The 22072-nt window shown below is 43.0% G+C and overlaps 1 protein-coding gene across 1 annotated transcript; it reads right to left on the bottom strand.

Moving 5' to 3' along the window:
* Nucleotides 1–13626: 13626 nt before the first annotated feature.
* lag3 (lymphocyte activating 3) lies at nucleotides 13627–17566 on the bottom strand (the record flags this gene model as incomplete). The annotated part of the gene is made up of 8 exons (XM_080540538.1): nucleotides 13627–13728; nucleotides 14040–14161; nucleotides 14650–14907; nucleotides 15110–15409; nucleotides 15575–15832; nucleotides 16319–16527; nucleotides 16798–16918; nucleotides 17521–17566. 8 exons carry the CDS (start codon nucleotides 17564–17566, stop codon nucleotides 13627–13629), a joined length of 1416 nt encoding a protein of 471 aa, XP_080396664.1.
* Between the last annotated feature and the right edge of the window lie 4506 nt (nucleotides 17567–22072).

Genomic DNA, 22072 nt, shown 5'->3' with positions numbered 1-22072 from the left:
TAAAAGAACAACAGCACTTAACGCACATGTTTGATAGTATCCCAATTGTTATGCACTTTTTTATTTTTTATTATATTACATTGTTACAAGAGAACTTTATCTACATATTTCTGTCATAGTCTATTTTCAGAGCATTGTTTTCAATTGATTAAAAATGTATTTTATATCGTGAACAATTATGTATAATAGATGATTACAAATAAAGATGTTTCATTTCTGCTATGATCGGAGTATATGTGTACTATCGTGTATTATCAACATACTCATTATGTCATTGTGCTATGTAATAGCTGCGTGTGTGTGTGTGTGTGTGTGTGTGTGTGTGTGTGCAATGAATGATGCAGTAAGTGTGTTTATGGTGTGTGTAACCTCTGGCATGTTGTATCTCTGCATTCTTTGCTGCACTATTGAGCTGAAAATAACATTTCTCACGCCACATATCTTCCTTTCGTTCTCTTTTTTATTGTCTAAGCATTTCCTCTCTCTCTTTCTTTCTCTCTCTCTCTCTCTCTCTCTCTCTCTCTCTCTCTCTCTCTCTCTCTCTCTCTCTCTCTCTCTCTCTCTCTCTCTCTCTGCCTCTGTCCACCTGTTGCCATGTCCCCTCTCTGACCGTCTCTTACTTCCTCCATAAGATCCATTTGACCGGTCTGCTGATATCATTTTCCCATTTACCCTGTTTTTTCATCCACCTTTTTTTCCTCGTTCAATTACCTGTATGTGTGTCACTCTCTCTGTAACATACAGTAACAAAATAGAGTAGTAAGCTGTCTCCAGAGGTTTATGAGGATATGAACACTGCCTTCCTAAACGATTACTGAATTCTGATCCTGCTGGTTTCAGAGAGACCAGTAAGATGGATTCAGGAAACAACACAGATTATCTACTAGAGAAATCAATCAACACCAACCATCAAGCAAATGCAACAGCTGCAACACATTAGCCAGGCCTAAGAGCTGATTTGTTGTTTTAAAGAATCCAGTTGTTCTTGTCGGGCCAGTTGTTGAGGGCAGGAGTGCAGGAGAAAGGGAGGGAGGGAGGTGATGAGGGAGGGGCAGAATAATAGAGAGAGAGAGAGAGAGAGAGAGAGAGAGAGAGAGAGAGAGAGAGAGAGAGAGAGAGAGAGAGAGAGGAGGAGAAAGTCAGAGCAGAGCAGCAGAAACCAAAGATGACTGTCTGAAACAACATGGATCCAACCAAGCCCAGGTAAACCATATCAATCTGTCAAGAGAGAGGAGCTCTTCTGATTTGACTGCCTGACTGACTATCTCAGCATGGCCTTTGTTTGATTGTTTGATTGTTCTGATTGTTTCTCTGTTTCTCCTGTTGTGTCAGTTCTATGCTATGCCTCTTTTAGTTTCCTCTCTTGAGACCAACACAAACCAATATAGTTGTTTGTCTGCCGACCCAGTGTAAAGTTAGAGGGACACAGAAGTACACTGTGATATTATTGTGTGTGATGTTCGGAATGTACTAATGAATCAAAAGGTCAACACATGTGATGAGTAACAGATAAAATCACTTGCGTCAGTGGAACAGGTGATGTCGAGTACTTGAGTGACGTCTTACTTACTGAAAGTCTGGAAGGATTGTTCTGTTGTGTGTTGATTCTCTGCTTTTGAAAGTATTCTTGCAGGCTAGAATAGATTATATGGGGAGAAATATTTATTTGTTCCATAAGTCTTGCATTTCTTATGATGGGTGAAGCATGGCTGAAGTCTCAACACATACATGTTTTGTGTGTGACACAAAGCCATTTTAGGACATACTGAAGATTTTGGGCGAGGTATGTGTGAATCAATGTCAGACAGAGTGTAATTGGAGCTGAAAACATGTGACTTCCAGTGTCTTGTTCACTTTGTCTCACAGTCTCAGTAATTCTAGTCCTGTTATTACCATCTTGCTGCTAGTACTCGCCTGTTATATTTTGCTGGTACTATCAAGTGCCTGTAGTGGTGTACTATATCCAATGTTAGTGTGAACAGCACCATTTAATTAATAATTTTGCCATTTAGCAGACGCTTTTAATTCCAAAGCGATTTACAAGGACATTCCCCTGGAGTAACTGAGGGCTAAGTGCCTTACTCAAGGGCACACTAGTAGTGGCGTGGGTTCAGGCGGGATTTGAACTCACAACCTTCCGCTCATAAGTCCAACTCCCTATCCACTAGACCACCACTACCCATACAGAGCATGTTGAGAGCATCATACAGAGATGTTGGTTTGAGGTGCAATGCACATACTATATGTACAATAATACATCTGACAGTGTATTGTTACACACCTCAGTTTCTCCTGACTTGTCGTTCTTTACCTTTTTACTTATTCTCTTTTCTTCCTGCCCCTACCCCCCCCAGGACATAATCAAATTGCCATCTCTCTCACTCTCTTTCTCCTCGTCCTCTCCCTCTCCCTCTCAATCCAGAGCATTAATATTGTGTTTTGTCTTTTAGTCTTTCCTCCAAATCAACAAACATAAACAATGGAGCAGGGCAACATGATGTCGCTCCACTGGAGGAAGCAGCTGAGCTGTGGAAAGAGGGAGGAGGAGGAGGAGAGGTGGAGAGACCAAGCAAGGTGGAGGAGACGGATGGAGTAACTCCAGCTGCAGAGACAGCTAGCCAACACCAGGGGGCAGCAGACAAACACAGAGCCAATACTATAAGCTACCAGGTCAGTGCTCTCTATGAACTTCTGAGTTTCTGTTTCCTATAAACTCACAGGCCCAATCCAACATTAATCCCTAACCCCTAAACTAGATTTATAGTTTCAAGTTTTATTGTTGATCATTACAAGAGTGTAAGAGAGTAAAAATGTGTTGGCTTCGGTTCCTGACATTGCAGCACAAGATAATAAGGCGATAGGCAAGATTGCCTTATTCAAAAATTCACAGATGGGTCTGAATGGATCACTCACTCATTATCATCTCAGTAATACACCCATGTACATGTTACGGTACATGTGGGAATACGGTACATGTGGGAAAACTAGGGTTAGGGTTAGGTGCTACGTCGACTTGGTACATGCTGGCATGTCTAACCCTAACCCTAACCGTAGCAGCCTAGCACCTAACCCTAGTTTTCCCACATGTACCGTAACATATACATGAATAGGCCCATTTATACATGATACACCCATTTCACAGTCTTAGGGTAGGGTATAGCAGTTTAATTTAGACTTTAAATTGAAAAGAGGTGGCCTGCGGCGGTGGTCCTGTGATCTACACACACATGCCCATGTCGGCGTGGGTTCGAATCCGTCCCATGCCCTCTCGCTTCTTCTTCTCTTTCCTTTCCTGTCTGTCTTCACTATAACTGTCCAATAAAATGACAAATATTAGCCTTACTGCCTTGGGACTGCATGAAAAAAAAAAGTTTAAATTGAAATGAGAGGATTTGCCTTGCATTGAAATCATCTTATTATAGTCTGTCAACACTGATATTAAGTAAACCATAAAAGACCAAGTATCTATGCTTAATAAAGGTAATTTGCTTTACAAATCTTTTTCAGAGAAGGACTAAGCAGAAGGTGGTGACAGAGTTTTCCACTGTGAGTAAGGGAGCGTCTGCAAGTGCCAAACCCAGAGGGGCTCTGATACAGGTCCTGTTCAACCAGGGAGTGTGTGACAAAGGCCCCGTGCCTGAGGTACACCACTCCCATGCAATCCTCCTCTGCATCACTTAAATACCCCCACACACACACACAGGTTCACACACGCACCACCAGACAGACAGTGGCGGAATGGTAACTCCTCATTCCATTCTATGCATTTTACAATTCCAGGCAGGCCATGCATTACAATGAGCCTGTTCTGTGATTTCTGCTTTTCCTCCACTGGTCAAGCCCATGGAAATCATCCTAATAATGAGAACGTCATCTAAACATTCTCTCTCTTCCTCTCTCTCTCTCTCTCTCTCTCCCTGTCCCTCTCTCTCCTTCTTTTTCTCTCTCTCCCCCTCTCTCACTCTGTCTCTCTTTCTCTCTCGTTCTCTCTCTCTCTCTACCTCAGGAGAGAGGTCAGTTGGAGGCGTTGAAACAGGCTCTGGAGGCCTTCCCTGTGCCTGTGTCTCTGAGGTGGAGCTGGGGGGAGGAGGAGGGGACAGGAGCCTCGCTGGAGAACACCTGGACTGACCTAGTCCACTCTCACACGGTTTGATTGATTTGATTTTTATTGATTTGTTCAAGGGGGATACAGTACATATCTTCAGTGTAAATGTACCCAATTATAGCCATAGGCTAATTTCCGTTGGTGGTCCCCCCTGCCAGAAGTAACAGGGCTACATTTCCTAATGGAAGAAATATCAGGTTATGGGGTAAAATAAACACATCATATAGATACAGTCATGATTTAAAATAAACACAAAAATACAGTAGCTAAAATAAAATCAGATGGCATCTAACCTAAGGCATCTAGCCTAACATGCGTCACAGTAGGTCATATGACGACACAACAAGCCCTAACCTGATTTAGCCTAATCTAACTGATCCCCAGTCTAGCAGGGTTAGAGGTGTGTGCAGGTTTGGTTTTGCTCCAACCATCGTCAGCTGTACATTACACAGTACATTACTGTTTTCATTATTGTTTTTGTCCTGCAATTGTTCAGTGATTTTGTTGTACAGAGAGACATGGAGTAAGAACTGTTGGGCAGATATTTGATATTGTAATGTTTGTAGGTATTGCGTGGTCGTGTCTTATTTTACCAATTGAAAATCAATGACAGTTACAATGATGTATTTGTGTTCTCTCTCTCTCTCTCTCTCTCTCTCTCTCTCTCTCTCTCTCTCTCTCTCTGTGGTCAGACGATGTGTAAGACACAGAAGTACCAACAGGAGGCGCTGTGGGAGTTTGTCCATACTGAGCTCGCCTACATCAACAAGCTCACTATCGTCACTGACGTAGGACACCCTCTCATACACTCTCTATGGCCCTTTTACACTTGTTAGAAACTTGATTCCTTGTGTCCTTGCTCTCCTCAATCCTCTACTTGCTTCTTCTCAAAAAAGCATGGGAACTTAGATCTTCTCCTCCAATGCATTTTGAGTAGGAAGCAATTGAAGGACGGAGGAGAGGATGCAAAGATTTAGAAATGGTCTTGTAACTAGAATGAGCAAGATGGGTCTTTACTCACCTTCCATTTGCTTTTAATGATGGGTCCATATTAATCGTATGGGATTCATACCATAATAACATTCAACTTTATTTCTATTGCATTTTTACCTACGAGAAACATTTTTTAATAATAATAATTTAAAAAACAACAACATGGTTATGATAATGAAAAGTGTTTTTAAAAGTGTCCTGGTCTTTTTCAGCTGGTGATGTCATCTCTTACCAACTTGCACAAACATGGGTTCCTGCAGGAGGTCAGTGAGTCTAGTCAGAAAACATCCGCTCCAACTGGCACAGAACATAGCCTATTTAACTGTGCACATGGAACACATTCGACACAACAACAGAAACTTTAAATAATTCCACTGAGAATGTGGAAAAAAAAAATCTCAATGTGTGGGAGTTAGCCGTGTGAGCCACTGTTAGCGAACTGTGTATATCAGCTATATTACTTTTTCTTTTCCCTCTCTCTTAGGTGACACCTGAGCAGCTCTTCTCCAACCTTCCCTCCATCCTCAAGGCCCACCAACTGTTCTGGCGGGAAGTGATGTATCCAATGTTACAGGAAGTCCGAAGGACAGGGAAGCCCTTTGACCCTCTGAGGTTAGAGGCTGGTTGCCTGCAGGTACTGGCTGGTTGTCAATCATAGGGCTTTCACACCGGCAAAGAACCGTGCCGGTTCGCGTTCGCATTCGGAAACCTCCGAACGTTGGCACTGTCTGGCAAACGAGCCCGTGTACGAGCCAACGGCACCTGGACCTAGCATAGATTTTTTGCTTATGATGACTGATGACTTGTGATGACTGTATAGATGATCACTTACTTTAGACTAATGTACTTGTAAATGTGTTGTCTCGCTTTGGATAAATGTCTCTGCTAAATGTCAAAAATTTAAATAAATGACAATCAAATGGGTTATGGGTAAAAGAGTGAATGACACAACACTGAGTGAGTGAATGATACTCTCCCTCTCTCTATCATTCCTCTCTCTGTATCATCCTTCTCCCTCTCTCTCTCTAGTTCCACGAGCGTTTCCTGACTTATCTGCAGTACTGTTGGGAGGAGGAGAGCACTATGGAGTTTACACACAGATTGTTGGACACCAACCTGCACTTCCACACCTTTATACAGGTAGGTTATGTGCATGCATACACACACACACACACACACACACACACACATCCTCCTGCATGTACATTCACATACCCACCAGACACATTCACAAAAAGAAAGGACACTCCATGAAAACCTTTGTCTTTTTCAACATATTTAAATTATGGACATGATCTTCATTTTAACAAAACATCATTAGAGAGGATTTTGGAGGAGCCTGTCTTATTTAAACCTCAGACATTTAGTTTGCTCTTGATTGTTGAAGTGAGTGAGTGGTATCACCATGGCGACATCAACAGAGCTCTCTGAGGCCTTCAGAAAGAAGGTTGTCGATGCATACGAGTCTGGGGAGGGATTTAAAAAGATCTCCAAACAATCAGAACAATCAGCCATTCCACTGTCCAGGAAATAATTGGAGAACAATAAAGTGGAGAACATTTAGCATTCAGCACAGCTGCCAACATGGCCAGGCCAAGCCTTCCTAGCAAGTCCAGCCCAGAAGCAGATTGCAAGATGCTTTAAAGAAGTCTCCAACCATTCTCAAATGTCATCACAGAACCTACAGGTAGCTCTTGCCACAGTTGATGTCAAAGTACATGCATCTATGTACCATCAGAAAGAGACTGCACAAGTTTGATTTTCATGGGAGATGTGCAAGGAGGAAACCCTAACCCTTGCTGTAAAAACAATCACTGTCATGGCAAGACTAAAGTTTGTCAGAGAACACCTAAACAAACACCAGGAATTCTGGAACAATGTGCTTTGGACAGATGAGTCCAAAGCTGAATTATTTGGGCACAGTAACAGAAGCTCAAAACAAAGACAGCGTTTGAGCACATGAACCTCATACCAACTGTGAAGCATGGAGGTGGAAATGTCATGGTTTGGGGCTGCTTTGTTGCAGCAGGGCCTGGCCAGCGCACCATCGTAGAATCCACTATGAATTCTTTATTGTATCATTTTACATTTTTGGCATTTAGCAGACGCCTTATTCCAAAGCGACTTACAATCAATACATTTGACTAAGCAAGTGAATCATCAATCCACCAGTCGTATCAGGAAGAGTAATCTAGCTCAGGCCAGGGGCCATTGGCAGTCTCAGTGATAGAAGGAAAACCCTTTTTTAAAAAGAATTATATAGACACTGGAGAACAGAGGGTGCTGTGAGTATCAGAAGGTGCTTGAGGAAAATGTGGGACCATCTGTCCCAAAATGTAAGCTGATGCGGATGTGGACCACGCAACATGACAATGACCCAGAACATTCCAGTAAATCCTCCAAGGAATGGCTCTCAAGAAAGAAATAGAGTTCTGGAATTTCTGGAAGTTCTGGAATGGCCAAGTCAAAGCCCGGATCTTAAACCTATTGAGATGCTGTGGGGTGATTTGAAACGGGTTGTGCATGCAAGATACCCATCAAACATCACACAGCTGAAAGAATTCTGCATGTGATTCTGAGTGGGGAAAAAAGTTCTCCCAGGCGATGTCAGAGACTGGTACACAGTTATAGGACACGTCTAATTATGGTTATTTCAGCCGAAGTATGCTATACCAGCTATCGGGGGCTATAGGGTGTTCTAACTTATTCCTCAGTAGGAATTGGCATCTTTGTGAATTATTTGTTAAAGAAATCACAACAGTTATATTGTCATTTGTTTTTTTGGTTCAAATACATCACCTTTTATCGATAGATATTGTTTGAAAGAAGATCGAATATCGATATGTCCATATTTTCGGAAAAAAGAACTAAATATTAAACGGGGGTGTTCCTAATTTTTTCACATGACTGTATATACACAAACCAGCCCGCACACTGACGCACATCGCATCACAGGCACACCCTGCCGCTCCTGTAACGCAGGAACATACACGTAGTGACTGAGTAATAGCAGATCTCTCGCTATTGATCATCTTCTTGTGGTTTTGGGTCTAGTTGCACCAGTGCCCTATCCTGATGACTCTGCGGGTATTTCAAACGTTTGCAATGTTTTTCTGTGTATTTTCTAAGTAAGCAATTTTTACTGCTGTGTTTTTGGGAGGATGTGTGCCAGTGTCTAATGAATACGTGCTAGACAGATGGGTAGTATGGTTATTACTGTCTTATCAACTTCTCATGTGATGCATAATAGCCCTTTGTATCTATTCATAACAGATCATTGCTCCTAACACTGTCTTTAAGTGTTCTAGTGTCAGCAGAAATTTAATGTTCGGGCGCTTAGGTGGCGTAGCGGGTTAAGCGTTGACCATGTAACCGCAGGGTCCCCGGTTCGATTCCGGCCGGGGACATATCCTGAATGTCATCCCTCCTCTCTCTCTCACCCATCCTTCCTGTCTAAATCTGTACTATATCTGTCAAATAAAAAAATAAAGAAAAATATGAGTGGGACTGCCCCACTCAGAAAAATAAGAAAAAAGTTATTGAATGTTACTGTAAAGTCTCTGTCTTCTCCCTTCTTTCCAGTGGGTGGAGACTCACCCCCAGTGTGAGCGGATGCGTCTGGGGGACATGCAGGCCAAACCCCATCAGAGGATCACCAAGTACCCCCTGCTGCTGAAGGCGGTCCACAAGAACACCCAGGACCCCCACACAGAGCACACGCTCAGGGGCATGGTGAGGGGCTGCATCAATGCCAGCGGCTGTGGCGCAGGAGGTAGAGCCGCCGTCTAATGATTGCAAGGTTGGCAGATCGGCGGTTCGAGCCCCGGCTGGCCACATGTTGAAGTGTCCTTGGGCAAGACACTGAACCCCAAATTGCTCCCAGTGAGCGGGCCGGCGCCTTGCATGGTAGCTTGCCGCCATTGGTGTGTGAATGTGTGTGTGAATGGGTGAATGAGAGGCCGTTGTGAAGCGCTTTGGATAAAGGCGCTATATAAGTGCAGTCCATTTACCATTTAGTTCTGTTCAGTACTGGTTCCACTGACAATGGTCCAGTCACAACCATCAGTTCATGTTGACATGTGTAAGGCCCTCATACAGACAGTGTCATTGAAGTCTGAAGACCCCTGTCTGTCTGTCTGTTTCTCTTCTAGTTGACTAGTGTGAATGGTTTTCTGGACAGCATCAATGACTACTTAAGGCTGAAGGACGAGGAGCATGCTCTCTCTATCTCTGCCCAGAGGGTTGAGGGATACTACGCCACTGACGGAATGAACGAGGAAATTGACAAGGTAAAAACAACAGACCCATAATACAAAATAGGAAATTGGTGTGTACGCTTTCAAATGCAAATGACAATCAATGATTGGTTGATGTTGATGTTCTTCATAGCATGTCCGAGAGTTCTGCCATTTTGATTTGACGCGCCCTATCAGAGGGGTGGGTCCTGGGGTTAATCGCAAACTTCTACTGGAGGAGACTTTGAAGATCAGGTGCAGGAAGGACAGCAAGGTAGGTCACGTCAAGTTGACACACAGTTATCCGTCATTGTGCTTAAGGACGCAGCTTAGGTTGGTTACGACTGATTTAAACACAAAACAATCGCCTCGTGAGTTTTATATGGTTTGTTGTTCGTTTTGTAGCTGGAGGTGATGGCCCTTCTGTTCTCTGACGTGCTGCTGGTGACCAAAGCCCAGAAGAAGGCGGAGAGACTAAAGGTTGTGCGCCCCCCACTGGCCTTAGACAGAACTCACTGCGCAGTGCTCAAAGATGGCTGTGAGTACATGCTCCACTCTGATATTTCCGAAACTGTTGTTGTGCCCAGTCTAGAACCATAAGCTCAGTCTAGAACCATAAGCTCAGTCTGAAATGAAACCCCCAAGCCTAGCCCCTTGCTTGCTGACCACATTCCCCACCCTCCCATCTCTCTCTCTTCTATCTCCGTTAGGTTCGTTTGTTCTGGTGGAGGTGAGTGATCTTGGCTGTGCTATGAATGTCTACACGTTCTCTACCTCCAGCCCAGAGAATTGCTCCAGATGGGTCTCCACCATACGAGAGGCACAGGTAATAACAGAGACAAAGAAGAGGCCTTCTACAGTTTATTGTGTAGTCCGTTACTATGGTTTACTAGTAGTAAACAGGTAATTGGAATGGAATGGACTTTATTTGTCATTGCTACAGTACAGGTACCAAACAACGAAATTTAGGAGGGGTGGCTCCCCTGGTGTTTAGGAAAGGAAAAAGAAAACACATTTTAGAAAAAGCATAGATGCATAAAATCACAAGAAGGTAAGGAGCAGGTTTACATCAATAAAGGCTATGTACACAATCCACTGTACTATACTGCACAGATAGTCAACTAGGGTTGTCATATTGCACAAAAAGTATTTTTTCACATTATTTTAAAGTGTCACAGTTATTATTGCATTATTAGTTATTTCATTACCATTTTGGTACCAACTCCAGCTTGCTCATTCTAGTTACAGGCACAGGTAGCTAGGAATGTACACCTCTCATACATCTTCCCTTTTTGATTGATTGACAGGAGACCTTGCAAGCCCTTAGAAGAACAGAGACAAGCAGACAACTGAAGGCCAACCAGAGACTCTCACTGTCCGAGGCCCCTCCCCCTTCAGAAGCCAAGGTGGCCAATGAGGAGACAGTAGACCAGCCCTGTGACCAGTCACAAGAGACCTTGTCGGAGGGGAAACTTGTGGAGGAACCCGTCGTCGTCAATCACGGGACTTCTTGGGGGGTAAAAGAACGAAGGGCGACCTGGAACCAATCCAGACATTCTGTACCTGCCATCAGCGACAGTTACATCTCAACTGATGACACAGCGAACACCTTTGAACCCAAACACCACCCGCTGCTACTGAGTGAATACCCAGACATAGACTACCCTTTCACCCAGGATTCTGATTCCCAGTCTGTGGAGCAAGGGGCCAGAGGAGATTCCTCGTACAGCCAATCGAGAGAAGAGGAAGCTTCAGAGGAAGCACGGAGGTTCTCCAGGAAGTTGAAGTCACCACGATTGCGTAGGAGGAGGCCCTCAAGCGCCGAGCAGACGTTGCGGAGGGCGTCTGCGGACTCGGGGGTGGCCTGGTCGAGAACCCAGACTAACTCCACTTCCTCCAACTCCGATTCGGACTGCAACCAGAAGCTCGGAGGGAACTCCCGTCCCGAAGGACCGAGCAATGACTCTCACCTGGTGCTCAAGCTGGGGTCGTTGAAGATGAACCGTGGTGTGTTCTGGGATATCTCTGCAGAGAGGGTTTCCGCAGACCCTCATACGTCCTCTGAGCCAGAGCTGCCAAAAGAGGTGCCCGACAAAGAATCACAAACGACGAAGGCCCAGAGGAGCATGTCCTTTCCGGATATCATCATCCAAGGAGGACATGGTGCACTTTTGCCCCCTAGCAGACCCGCCCCCTCTCCCCCTCCTGGGCTGGACCGCCAGCTATACACCTCCCCCCTGGAGGATCTATTGGAACGGGCCAATGACCGAAGGAGGGACAGATATGGTCGGAAATTAGAAATAGATGGAAGGGAGAAAATGCCCATCTTCCAAACGACGGACCTCTTTCCTTCTTCCTCTGTCTCCACCACTCTATCCCAGTCTCCCAGTGGAGGGGACAGAGGGATGGATTTGGAGGAAGTTCAGCTTTTCAGATGCCACGCCTCCTCAGTGAGTGAGGGATGGAGGGAAGCATGGGTGGATGGAGATGAGGAGAAGAAGCCCAGGTGAGGATGAGGGACTGTTCCTTGTCATTTTCGATGCATCTTTCACTCTGCAGAATCAGACCATGTACTCCTGCACAAAATATCAATAGATGTTTATTGGACATATACTGTATAATAAAGTGCAGATTCATAATTACGGTAGATGAAAGGCAGACATCCTATCCTTCAAATGACAGAATATGATCTTGCTTAAGTTTTTTTTAACTCAACAGGAAATGGAAATAGGAAAGATTTTTGTTTTCAGTCTTCAAATGATCAGTTTAATCTTTTGAAATGACTTCTCAGTCAGACTTGGGTGGGTGATGGCCAGTATAATCTGTTACAACGGAACCTTCACAGTTTCATTCTGTGTTATCTCATCACTCATCGTCTGGGTGTATTAGCGATTAGTTTCATCTCTCTCTGTGTGGATCTTTCTCGTTGCGTGTTGCATAAGCCAAATTAATCTCCACTTTGCAATCCACTCCCCCAAAAAGTTTTTCAAAAGTTTCTCTCCATTTTGAACCTCTCTCTTTTAAGCTTCCCCGTTCCTGATGGTGCCAGCGTGGATTGGCCTGGCTGGTGCTTTGACGACGATGAGATCATGGGTCGTCTGACCCCAGAGGACAGTGGTGGCCGGGACGAGGGGTTATTGGAGGGGATAAGTCGATTTCTGACCCTCCGAGATTTCCAGCAAATAGCCCGTCAGGAGGACGGACCGTGTAGCCAGGTGTAGTTTCACTGACTATAGACAAAATCCTGCTCCAGTTCTGAGATTCTGCATCTGGATCAACTATCTCTACCGCAACTCTAACCTAAACAGAGGCTGGTGGAGGTAGAAATTCGGTCAATAGGCACATTGTAATGCATGGAATGGAATGAGGAATGGTATCAAATGCATGTTCCATGCACTACAATGAGCCTGTCCTCTGATTTGTACTTCCACCAGCCTCCCCTGAACCTTCCCCACCAACCATATGAACTTGAACTTGAACTGTGTCGTCTCAATATGGGCTGTAATGGTTTTCACAGTGCTCAAGGGTCACCTTGACAGTGAGAGAAAGAAAAAGAAGATGAGAACTACCGGTAACCATTTTTAAAACAATGTGGTGCCTTTCACAGTGAGATGCAGACATTTCAGAGTTGCATGGATGATAGAGATGATCTTACTTGTTCTGATTTTAAGTCTGATTAGACATCAAAACATCAAGGGTGTTTTTTACTTTAATTGTTTCCTTTCTAATTCATCAATCAGAGTGTAAAATACTGTAGCGTGCAGTACACATATTTGACCTCTATACCACCTATACATACTACTGTATATTGAGTGTAGTAGAGTAAGGGCTCAGTGTTGCAGCAATGTTACCGAACTACAGTACTATGTAAATACAATGACACATTCATTTGAAATTCATTTTAGTTAATTTATGAGTCAATGCAACTTTTTTGTCTTCTGACATTTGAGAAATGTAAATTATATATTGTAATAAAGAAATACAGATTTAAACAAGGGAAATGTGCTTTTTTTTATTTTACTCACAGATTCCTTTACATTACAACATTATAAAAAATATATAGTAAATGTTTGTGAATTTAAAAGGCATATATATATATACAGGATTTCAAAACACACTTCTCAAAGTAGGAAGAAGTGTACTGCTACAAATGGCTGCACTGAATTCATACACAAAAATCACAATGTAAACACACACACACACACACACAATCTCCCAATAATAGTACACAATTCAAACATTGATCTTATACACATTTGAAATGTTTTCAAACGTCATATTGCAGAAATGTGACTATGCAACCTCTTTCACTCTATTCCTCTCTCTGTCCTCCCTCTCCTTCGACATGGCGTGAGAAATAGTCTCCAAGGCAGGGTACTGCAGGATCCTTGATCTCTGTAAAGAAGGAAGGAATACCTTTTAAACATGTGTTGGAAAAGATATTACATTTTAAATGCTTTATTTATGTCCACATACATGTACAACATCTAAAGGACATAAATACTAACAGTGCATTTTGACATTATGGAAACAGTCAGTTGCAGTAGTGCTGAGCCAACAACCAGTTCGGCTACACACAGGATGTTATTCACACCAGATGATACCAGTGGTTTGACAGATACAGTATCAATACTGTACAACAGACAGTGTCCAGCTCACACACACACACACACACACACACACACACACACCTGACTCTGACTTACCCTCTGATGGTTTTTGTACATCTGCACCAAAACCAACAGCAGCACCAGGAGAAGAAAACCAAGGCCAACTACTGTGGCAGTGTTTGTGGATGTCTCTGGCTCATTCTTCCCAGTCAGACCACCTATGAAGAAACCAAGGATCGATCAATGAAGATATTTTGCATGGAATTACTGTACAATGGGACTATTCAATATGTAACGAGCCATTTTCTTCTTCTTTTTTAAAGTATTTTTTTCTGAGTGGGGCAGTCCCACTCATATTTTTCATTTTTATTGACAGTTACAGTGAATATTTAGACAGGAAGGATGGGTGAGAGAGAGAGGAGGGATGACATGCAGAATATGTCCCCGGCCGGAATCGAACCGGGGACCCTGCGGTTACATGGTCAGTGCTTAACCAGCTACGCCACCTAAGCTCCCAACAAGCCATTTTCACACAATGTTGATTTTTGTTGTTTGATTTGAATTACAGTAATCTACATCGTAAATACAGGATAGTTTCTGTGCGGTTATTCTGCAACACTTACTTTACCAATTAGGTTCATGCTTTTCTTATTACCATGTTATTTGTTATCACAAGTAAATCCATAAAAGTAGGTCGTTGACTCACTCATCAGTGGCCGATGGTATGATGCATTTCCCAGAATCCCTTGTTTCCCGTAGAAGCGACATGCCCATTCGCCAGATGTATTCTCCGTCTCCTCTGAGATCCTCAGGACCTTCCCCTTCTGAACCAGGATCACTGATTGGGTGCCGTTGAGGCCATAAGTCACCTGGACCCACTCGTAGTCAGTGACCTCACTGGCATTGCTTAGGTGACAGGTCAATGTCACTGGGGCTCTCTGGGTAGACGGTTTGTCACTAACCACTGAGGGGAGAGAACACACAGGGGGTCAGCGTCATAGAAATATGTCCTGTAACATTTTTACAATAATCCCAAAAGGTTTTAATTCTATGGATAAGACAGCTCATAATTGCTATACTGTATACTAATACTAGGAATATTTCACTGAGATTATCTCAGTCTCTGACCAGGTGATGCTGGCCTGGATAGGTCCATCATGACTCACCTTGGGCAGTCACCAGATGTACCTCTCTGGCCAGCCTGTGTCCCATCACCGTCCCTGAGCACCTGTACCTGCCTCCGGTCGCAGGTACCACCTCCCCCACATGCACCGACCGGTCCCAGAAAGACAGGGAGGACAGGTTAAAAGAGAGAGGAAGGGGGAGAGGGTTGGATCCCTCCCTGTTCAGTTTCTCCCAGGCTGGGTTGAATGGGGGGAGGTGGGCGGAGAACACACAGGGGAGGGTGACTGCAGATCCCACCTCGACATACACCCAGGCACTGTCACTGGAGGGGTTAACGATCCCTGAGAGAGAGAGAGAGAGAGAGAGAGAGAGAGAGACAGAGAGAGAGAGAGAGAGAGAGAGAGAGAAAGAGATGATGGAGAGACAGGGAGAGACATTAAGTAATCATCATCTTCAAGGTCCAAAAACTCAAATTTAAGGTTCCATCACCATGGCTGAGCCCTCACCTGTCACTGTCAGCGCCTGGGTGGAGGTCTCCTCTTTTGTCCCGTACCTCACAACGCAGGTCCAGTCTCCCATCATGTCAGGAGAGGCTTTACCCTGCAAAGAAGTCGTCGAACCCTCTCTGATGACGCTCAGATTCTCTGGAAGAACGTCCTTCCCATTGAACCTCCAGCTCAGAGTGGCTCCCGGTGGCCACGGGGTGACATTGCAAGCGATCGACACTTTGGAGCCCTCCACTTGAACAGGTGGCGAGACAGACACTGTAGAGGAAAAAAACGTAAGCATAGGTGATGTGAGATGTTAGTCATAGGTGTATAGATAAACAATATAACCGTTCGTAAGTACAATAACCAAGATACATCATTATCAGAGCACTGTTCATAATATCACTGAAATTGGATTGAAGTCAGGTGTTCCCTATAGTAACGTTCCCTATTGCATTTAAGTTACAAAATAATTTAATTAAGATTATATAATGATTAAAGCACTTTGAGCTGCAACATTTGCAGGAAAAGCACTATACAAATAAAATTATTATTATTATTATTAGGGATGTAACCTCAGCAAATATGTTCAAGTCAAGAATAAAAACCCATCTTTTTAATATTGCCTTTAAATGACTAAATAATTTAATTAAGATGCTATAATGATTAAAGCACTTTGAGCTGCAACATTTGCAGAAAAAGCGCTATACAAATAAAAGTTATTATTATTATTATGATTATTATTATATTATAGTGTCTTACCTTTGATGACCCTGAGGAGGATCTTCTTGTGAACCAGTTGCTCTCTATCCTCCACTTTGCAGTGGTACTCTCCTCCATCCTCTTCCCTGGCCTCTTTGATGTACAGGCTGTAGTCCCCCGTGCCGTCCGATGAGTTGGGGCACAAGACACGCTTGGCAGCATCTTGTCCCCAGAACTCCAGTCCACTCTTCCGCTTCCTCCAAACTGTCCTGTGGATGTCCATGGAGAGATGGGTAGATGATGAGGATCTGGAAGTACGGTGTGGTGTGGGGGTAGACTGATGCAAATGCAATACAGAAGACTTTGTTTGACTTGAGATAGAGAAAGATCGAGATTGAGATACAGTAGATAGAGATAGAGAGGGTCATAGAGATAGAGAGGGTGGACTTGGGAAATCAGAAAATCAGAGAGCAGGAGATAGATAGAGAGCAGAGAAAGGATGAGAGTCACAGAGGATGGAGAGAAATGCAGCGTCTTACCTTCCAGTGCTCTTGCTCCAGTGGATGACCGCTGCAGAGTTTGAGGTAGGGCGACAGATGCAGGGTAACACCGCCTGGGACCCTGCCCCCACGACCACCTCCTCGGGCTCACAGACACCACCTATGGAAGCACATACCGTGAGCTTAGAATGATAAGGTTCTATCTCCGTTTAGGGTAGTTCTGAGATATTGAGCGTCAAAGTGTTTACATTCCATTATGTTTTGTGAGATGGAACCTTTGTATTTTATGAATTACTAACTCAAAAATTTAAACATTTAAAAAATAACACCACTCAGGCATTAATAAACACCTAATGGATCAGATAATGTAAAAAAACTAAATTTTGACAAAAATGGAGATAGAACCTTATAATTCTAACGTCACGACATACATTTAATCATGTTATACAGAAGCACCTACTGATAAATGGAAATGTAATAGGGTAGTGGTGGTCTAGGGGATAGTGAGTTGGACTGATGATGGACCGAAGGTCATGAGTTTGAATACCACCTGGAACACTACTAGTGTGCCCTTGAGCAAGGCACTTAGCCCTAAATTACTCCTGGGAGAATGTCCCTATAATCTCTAATTGTAAATCGTTTTGGATTAAACGTGTCTGCTAAAATTGTAAATTCAATGAATTGATTTGATTTTGGTGCTAGTAAATGGAACACATGAATGAGTATGTACATTAATACATATGAATAAAAAGACGATCTCACCTGTCACTAGCAGTATAGTTCCCACAAGGGTGAGAAATTGCCACATGGTCTTTTCGTATTGTTTTCTCTGATTACAAATCTTAAGTCTGTAAAAATGTTCCCCTTTTATTTTCACCTAGTTTTAATCGTGCCTCAGTTTCTCTGTCTATCCCTCTCTCTTTCTCTCTCTTTCTCTCTCTCTTTCTCTCTCTTCCTCTTCGTTTGATCTCTAGGTTGATGTCTGTGTGTTTCTGTGAACTGGGTTTGGTATATAAGGGCCTGTGGGTGGCAGGTGGGAGGTGGGGGTTGAGGGGGGGGCGGTGACCAGGCAATCCCTCTACGAGTCATGTGACTTTTGGGTTGAGAGGCTGTCTTTGATGCGGTCTGTGTCAGTCTCACTGACGCAACATGGAAACTGTAAAAAAAAAAAAAAAAGACAAACAGGGAGTCCTGCACTCTCCCACGGATTTTCTCTCTCTCTCTCTCTCTCTCTCTCTCTCTCTCTCTCTCTCTCTCTCTCAACCTCCTCTCTTTTTCTGCTTTACAAAATTCTGCACCTTTGCATTACTTCAGTCACCGTATCTATAGCCTCAATAGAATGAATGAATGAATGAATGGGCTTTATTGTCATTAATATAGTACAGGTACCATACAACGACATTTGGGATGGGGGGCTCCCCTGGTGCTAGGGAAAAAAACAACTAAAAACAAGAAGGGAAAAGAGCTGGTTTACATAAATAAAGGCTATATACACTATCCACTATACTATACTATACAAATAAAACACTGTGCTGTACTCTATGCTATGCTATACATATCCTAACATTTCCTATCTCGGAACCTTATGTGCATGAGTGTTGTCATATTGCACATAGTATTATTGCACATTCATTTAAAGTGTCGCAGTTTGCAGGTTTGAAATGTTCACAGTTGTGTTTCAGTATTGCACTTGATTACAATCTAGAATGCATTTATATAGCAGGTGATAAAAACATAAGAACACATGCTATATGGAATTATATCTAACAGAGACAAACAGATATCGAAACAACCTCTTCAATGTATTTAATCGTTCTAACTTACAGGAAGCCACAGAGTTTGCCTTGAAAATCAGAGGCAGGAAAGTTTGCACAATCAAACCACTGTATCCTTTCTCACTGGTTAACAATGCCCTGCCATAATCAGCATATGAGAACGGGGCCTATTCCAGTAATACAAGTCATTGTATGAATGGTGGTTAGCAATTAGTATGCATGCATTGTTATGATGGAGAATACTGATGTTGATCATGATGATAAGAGTGACTCACCATCTCCTTTGACATCTCTCCCTCTCCCTTAGTCAAGGGCAAGCATCCCCTAATCTACAACTATTCTAGAGTTCAAGGAAAATAATCTTGCCCCCAGAAGCTGCAGGAGTATATGTGTTACGGTACATGTGGGAAAACTAGGGTTAGGGTTAGGTGCTAGGGTGCTAGGGTTAGGGTTAGGTGCTAGGGTGCTAGGGTTAGGGTTAGGTGCTAGGGTGCTAGGGTTAGGGTTAGGTGCTAGGGTGCTAGGGTTAGGGTTAGGATTAGGGGTAGGGTTAGGGTTGGGGGTAGGGTTAGGGTTAGGGTTAAGGTTAGGGTTAGGGTTAGACATGCCAGCATGTGCCAACCCTAACCCTAGCACCCTAGCACCTAACCCTAACCCTAGTTTTCCCATATGTACCGTATTCCCACATGTACCGTAACATATGCAATATTCAGAGGAACACTGTCTGGCAACTATAACATTATAAAACAGTCAACAAAGAGGACAGTTGAAGAGGACTTCATTTAATATTTTAATGACTCTCTGTAATGTATCTTCTAGAATCTAGATTGTTCCAGTAGTGAGGTCCACCAAAACTAAAAGCTAATTTCCACTGCTTGCAGCTAGATTTACTAACATATAGATTTACTAACATATACTGTGCTGTATTGTATGCAATTCATAGACACTAAGATACAGTAGATAGAAAGTATGAAATAGATAGGAAGATAGATAGATAAGTAGAAAGAAGAATGGCAATGGAAAACATGTGGGTGGAGATTCAGAGTTGTTTCTGTTCTACTGGCAGCCATATTTCCCTCATGTTTTAAACAGCCATGTGTCTGAGCCAGATCTTATTATCTCATCCAACTTTCTCCCCCCCACGCCTCATATCAAAACACACCAAATTCAAATGTGTTCAAACCACAAGCAGAGTGTGTTCACCTAGATTTGATGGCACAGTAATTGAGACCACAATCCTCACCCCCTCTCTCTCTCTTTCTCTCTCTCTCTGGGAGTGTGGAGGGGGGATCTGTGAATCACTTTTTTGTATGAGGTGGTCTTTCCTTCCAGCTGATCTTTAAATTGCATTACTGCATTTGAATAAGAGGTGAGTGAGGCTGTCATGGCGGAAAGTCTTTGTAAAGAGAGCCCCTCACGTGGAAACGATCAGTGAGGATGAAGGATTCAGCTATGCAAATCACATTGCACTCGGAAAATATTTAAACAAGTTCACTTCAGTAGAATTTCTGTTGTAGAGCTATCACTCATTTGTTCCTTCCCTTCTATAATCAACTCCCTACATCATAAAGTAGCACCCAATCTCTCCCTTCTCCCAGCAGAATCATCCAATAATAATAATAATAATAATAATGCAATTATAATCATAATCACTTTTGAAAAAAATCTGTTCCTCTTAATTTTATTCATAATTCTTGTGGGTGTTATTTTAATGGTAATGGTTGATTCGAACGTGGCTGACACAGGCGTATTTGTCTAACCACAGCACATGCCTTATCGAGGCTGAGATGGTCAGCATTACTGGCAGCCCGAGACAGTAGGCGGATGACTGAAGGCGATAAACTAGTGTACTGTTCAGCGCTTTTTCTCCTCCCCGACGTTAATGTCTTGAACTTGACTTCCTTTAGTTGTCTATGTACAGCAGGGGAGGCTGGTGGAGATAGAAATGTGGATCAGAGGACATGCTCATTGTAATGCATGGAACAGAATGAGGAATGGTAACAAACATACTACTCCTGATTCCTTTCCGTGCATCACAATGAGCCTGTCCTCTGATTTCCACTTCCATCAGCCTCCCCTGATGTAAAGTGTGTGCAGATACAATGAGAAGTATGCCAGTTAGAAACACACAAACAAAGAAATGACATGCAGTCTCAGTAAATGGAAGCATACTGTTAACCTCAAAGTATATGTTTCTTTGTTTTTTCTGAGTGGGGCAGTCCCACTCATATTTTTCATTGACAGATATAGTAGAGATTTAGACAGGAAGGATGGGTGAGAGAGAGAGGAGGGATGACATGCAGGATATGTCCCCGGCCGGAATCGAACCAGGGACCCTGCGGTTACATGGTCAACGCTTAACCCGCTACGCCACCTAAGCACCATATGTTTAGGTTTATATCCCAATCTGTATTATTAGAATGATCATTCATCATAGTCATTGCAAATGCATTATTAATACCTCCTACTGTATAATAACATCCCTTTGCAAAGTTTGCATCTGTGACTTACAGTAAAAAAAAAGCAAAGCTTGAATATAAACTGGTCTTGTATGACGCTAGCTCTATTTCTTTTCCTATTTTTTAAGATTGCACTGTGAGTGGAACCTAGCCCAAATCTTTCCAAAACATGATGCACATTGCACATGCAGACACTGTACTGCCCATGTATAGCTTACTGTAGCACGTTCAGTCTTTGGTTGAATTACAGCACATCTTATTGTCGATAAGCGTATATGTTTTTTTGTTTTTTTTTCCATCATGGGGCATTGACGTCAAAGCCGAAACGAAAATTAGGCAGAATTCATTTCTGCTGTGCTTGTTTCTTTGAAGCTGACATCTTATATTCCATCCAGCTGTCTTTGGTACAGTAAGACTGAAACCATCACATTGTGTGTGTGTGTGTGTGTGTGTGTGTGTGCGTGCGTGTGTGTGTGTGTGTGTGTGGGTCTGTGTGTGTGTGTGTGTGTGTGTGTGTGTGTGTGTGTGTGTGTGTGTGTGTGTGTGTGTGTGGTGTGAAACCTCAGTTTCTAGTATATTGTTCTAGTATAGTGTGTGATATACAGTATCCTGGAAGCATTGTGTCTTCTTTTAGCTTCTTTTAGCTACTCCAACAGTTTGGATTTTAAATCAAACAATAATGATGAGCCCCACCATAATCATTGGAAAATTGGCCTGACAGGTGTTGACGAGTCAAGTGTGTTCTGTCACATCATGTGTGCAGGTGTCGATCTCTCAATGTCCAGTATTGATTCTCAACATGAGGACCAAAGAGACACCGATGAATGTCATGTCAAGGAAGCCATTATGAGGCTGAAATAGAAAAATATTCAGAAATCTGAAATATAGTCAAAACCTTGGACGTACGAAAAATCATCATAAAAAGAAAGAAAGAAAGAAAGAAAGAAAGGATGCACTGGTGAGCTCAGCAATCACATGCTGTACAAGCTGGTATGCCAAGGAAGACTTCTACAGTGGATGACGGAAGAATGCTCACCATAATTTAAAAAATAAATAAAAAATAACTGTTGTACAGATCAG

This window comes from Nansenia antarctica, assembly GCF_963989245.1.
Source record: "Nansenia antarctica genome assembly, chromosome: 10".
NCBI lineage: Eukaryota > Metazoa > Chordata > Actinopteri > Argentiniformes > Microstomatidae > Nansenia > Nansenia antarctica.
Note: the sequence above shows the minus strand (reverse complement) of the source record. Positions and strands in the feature narration are given on the sequence as shown.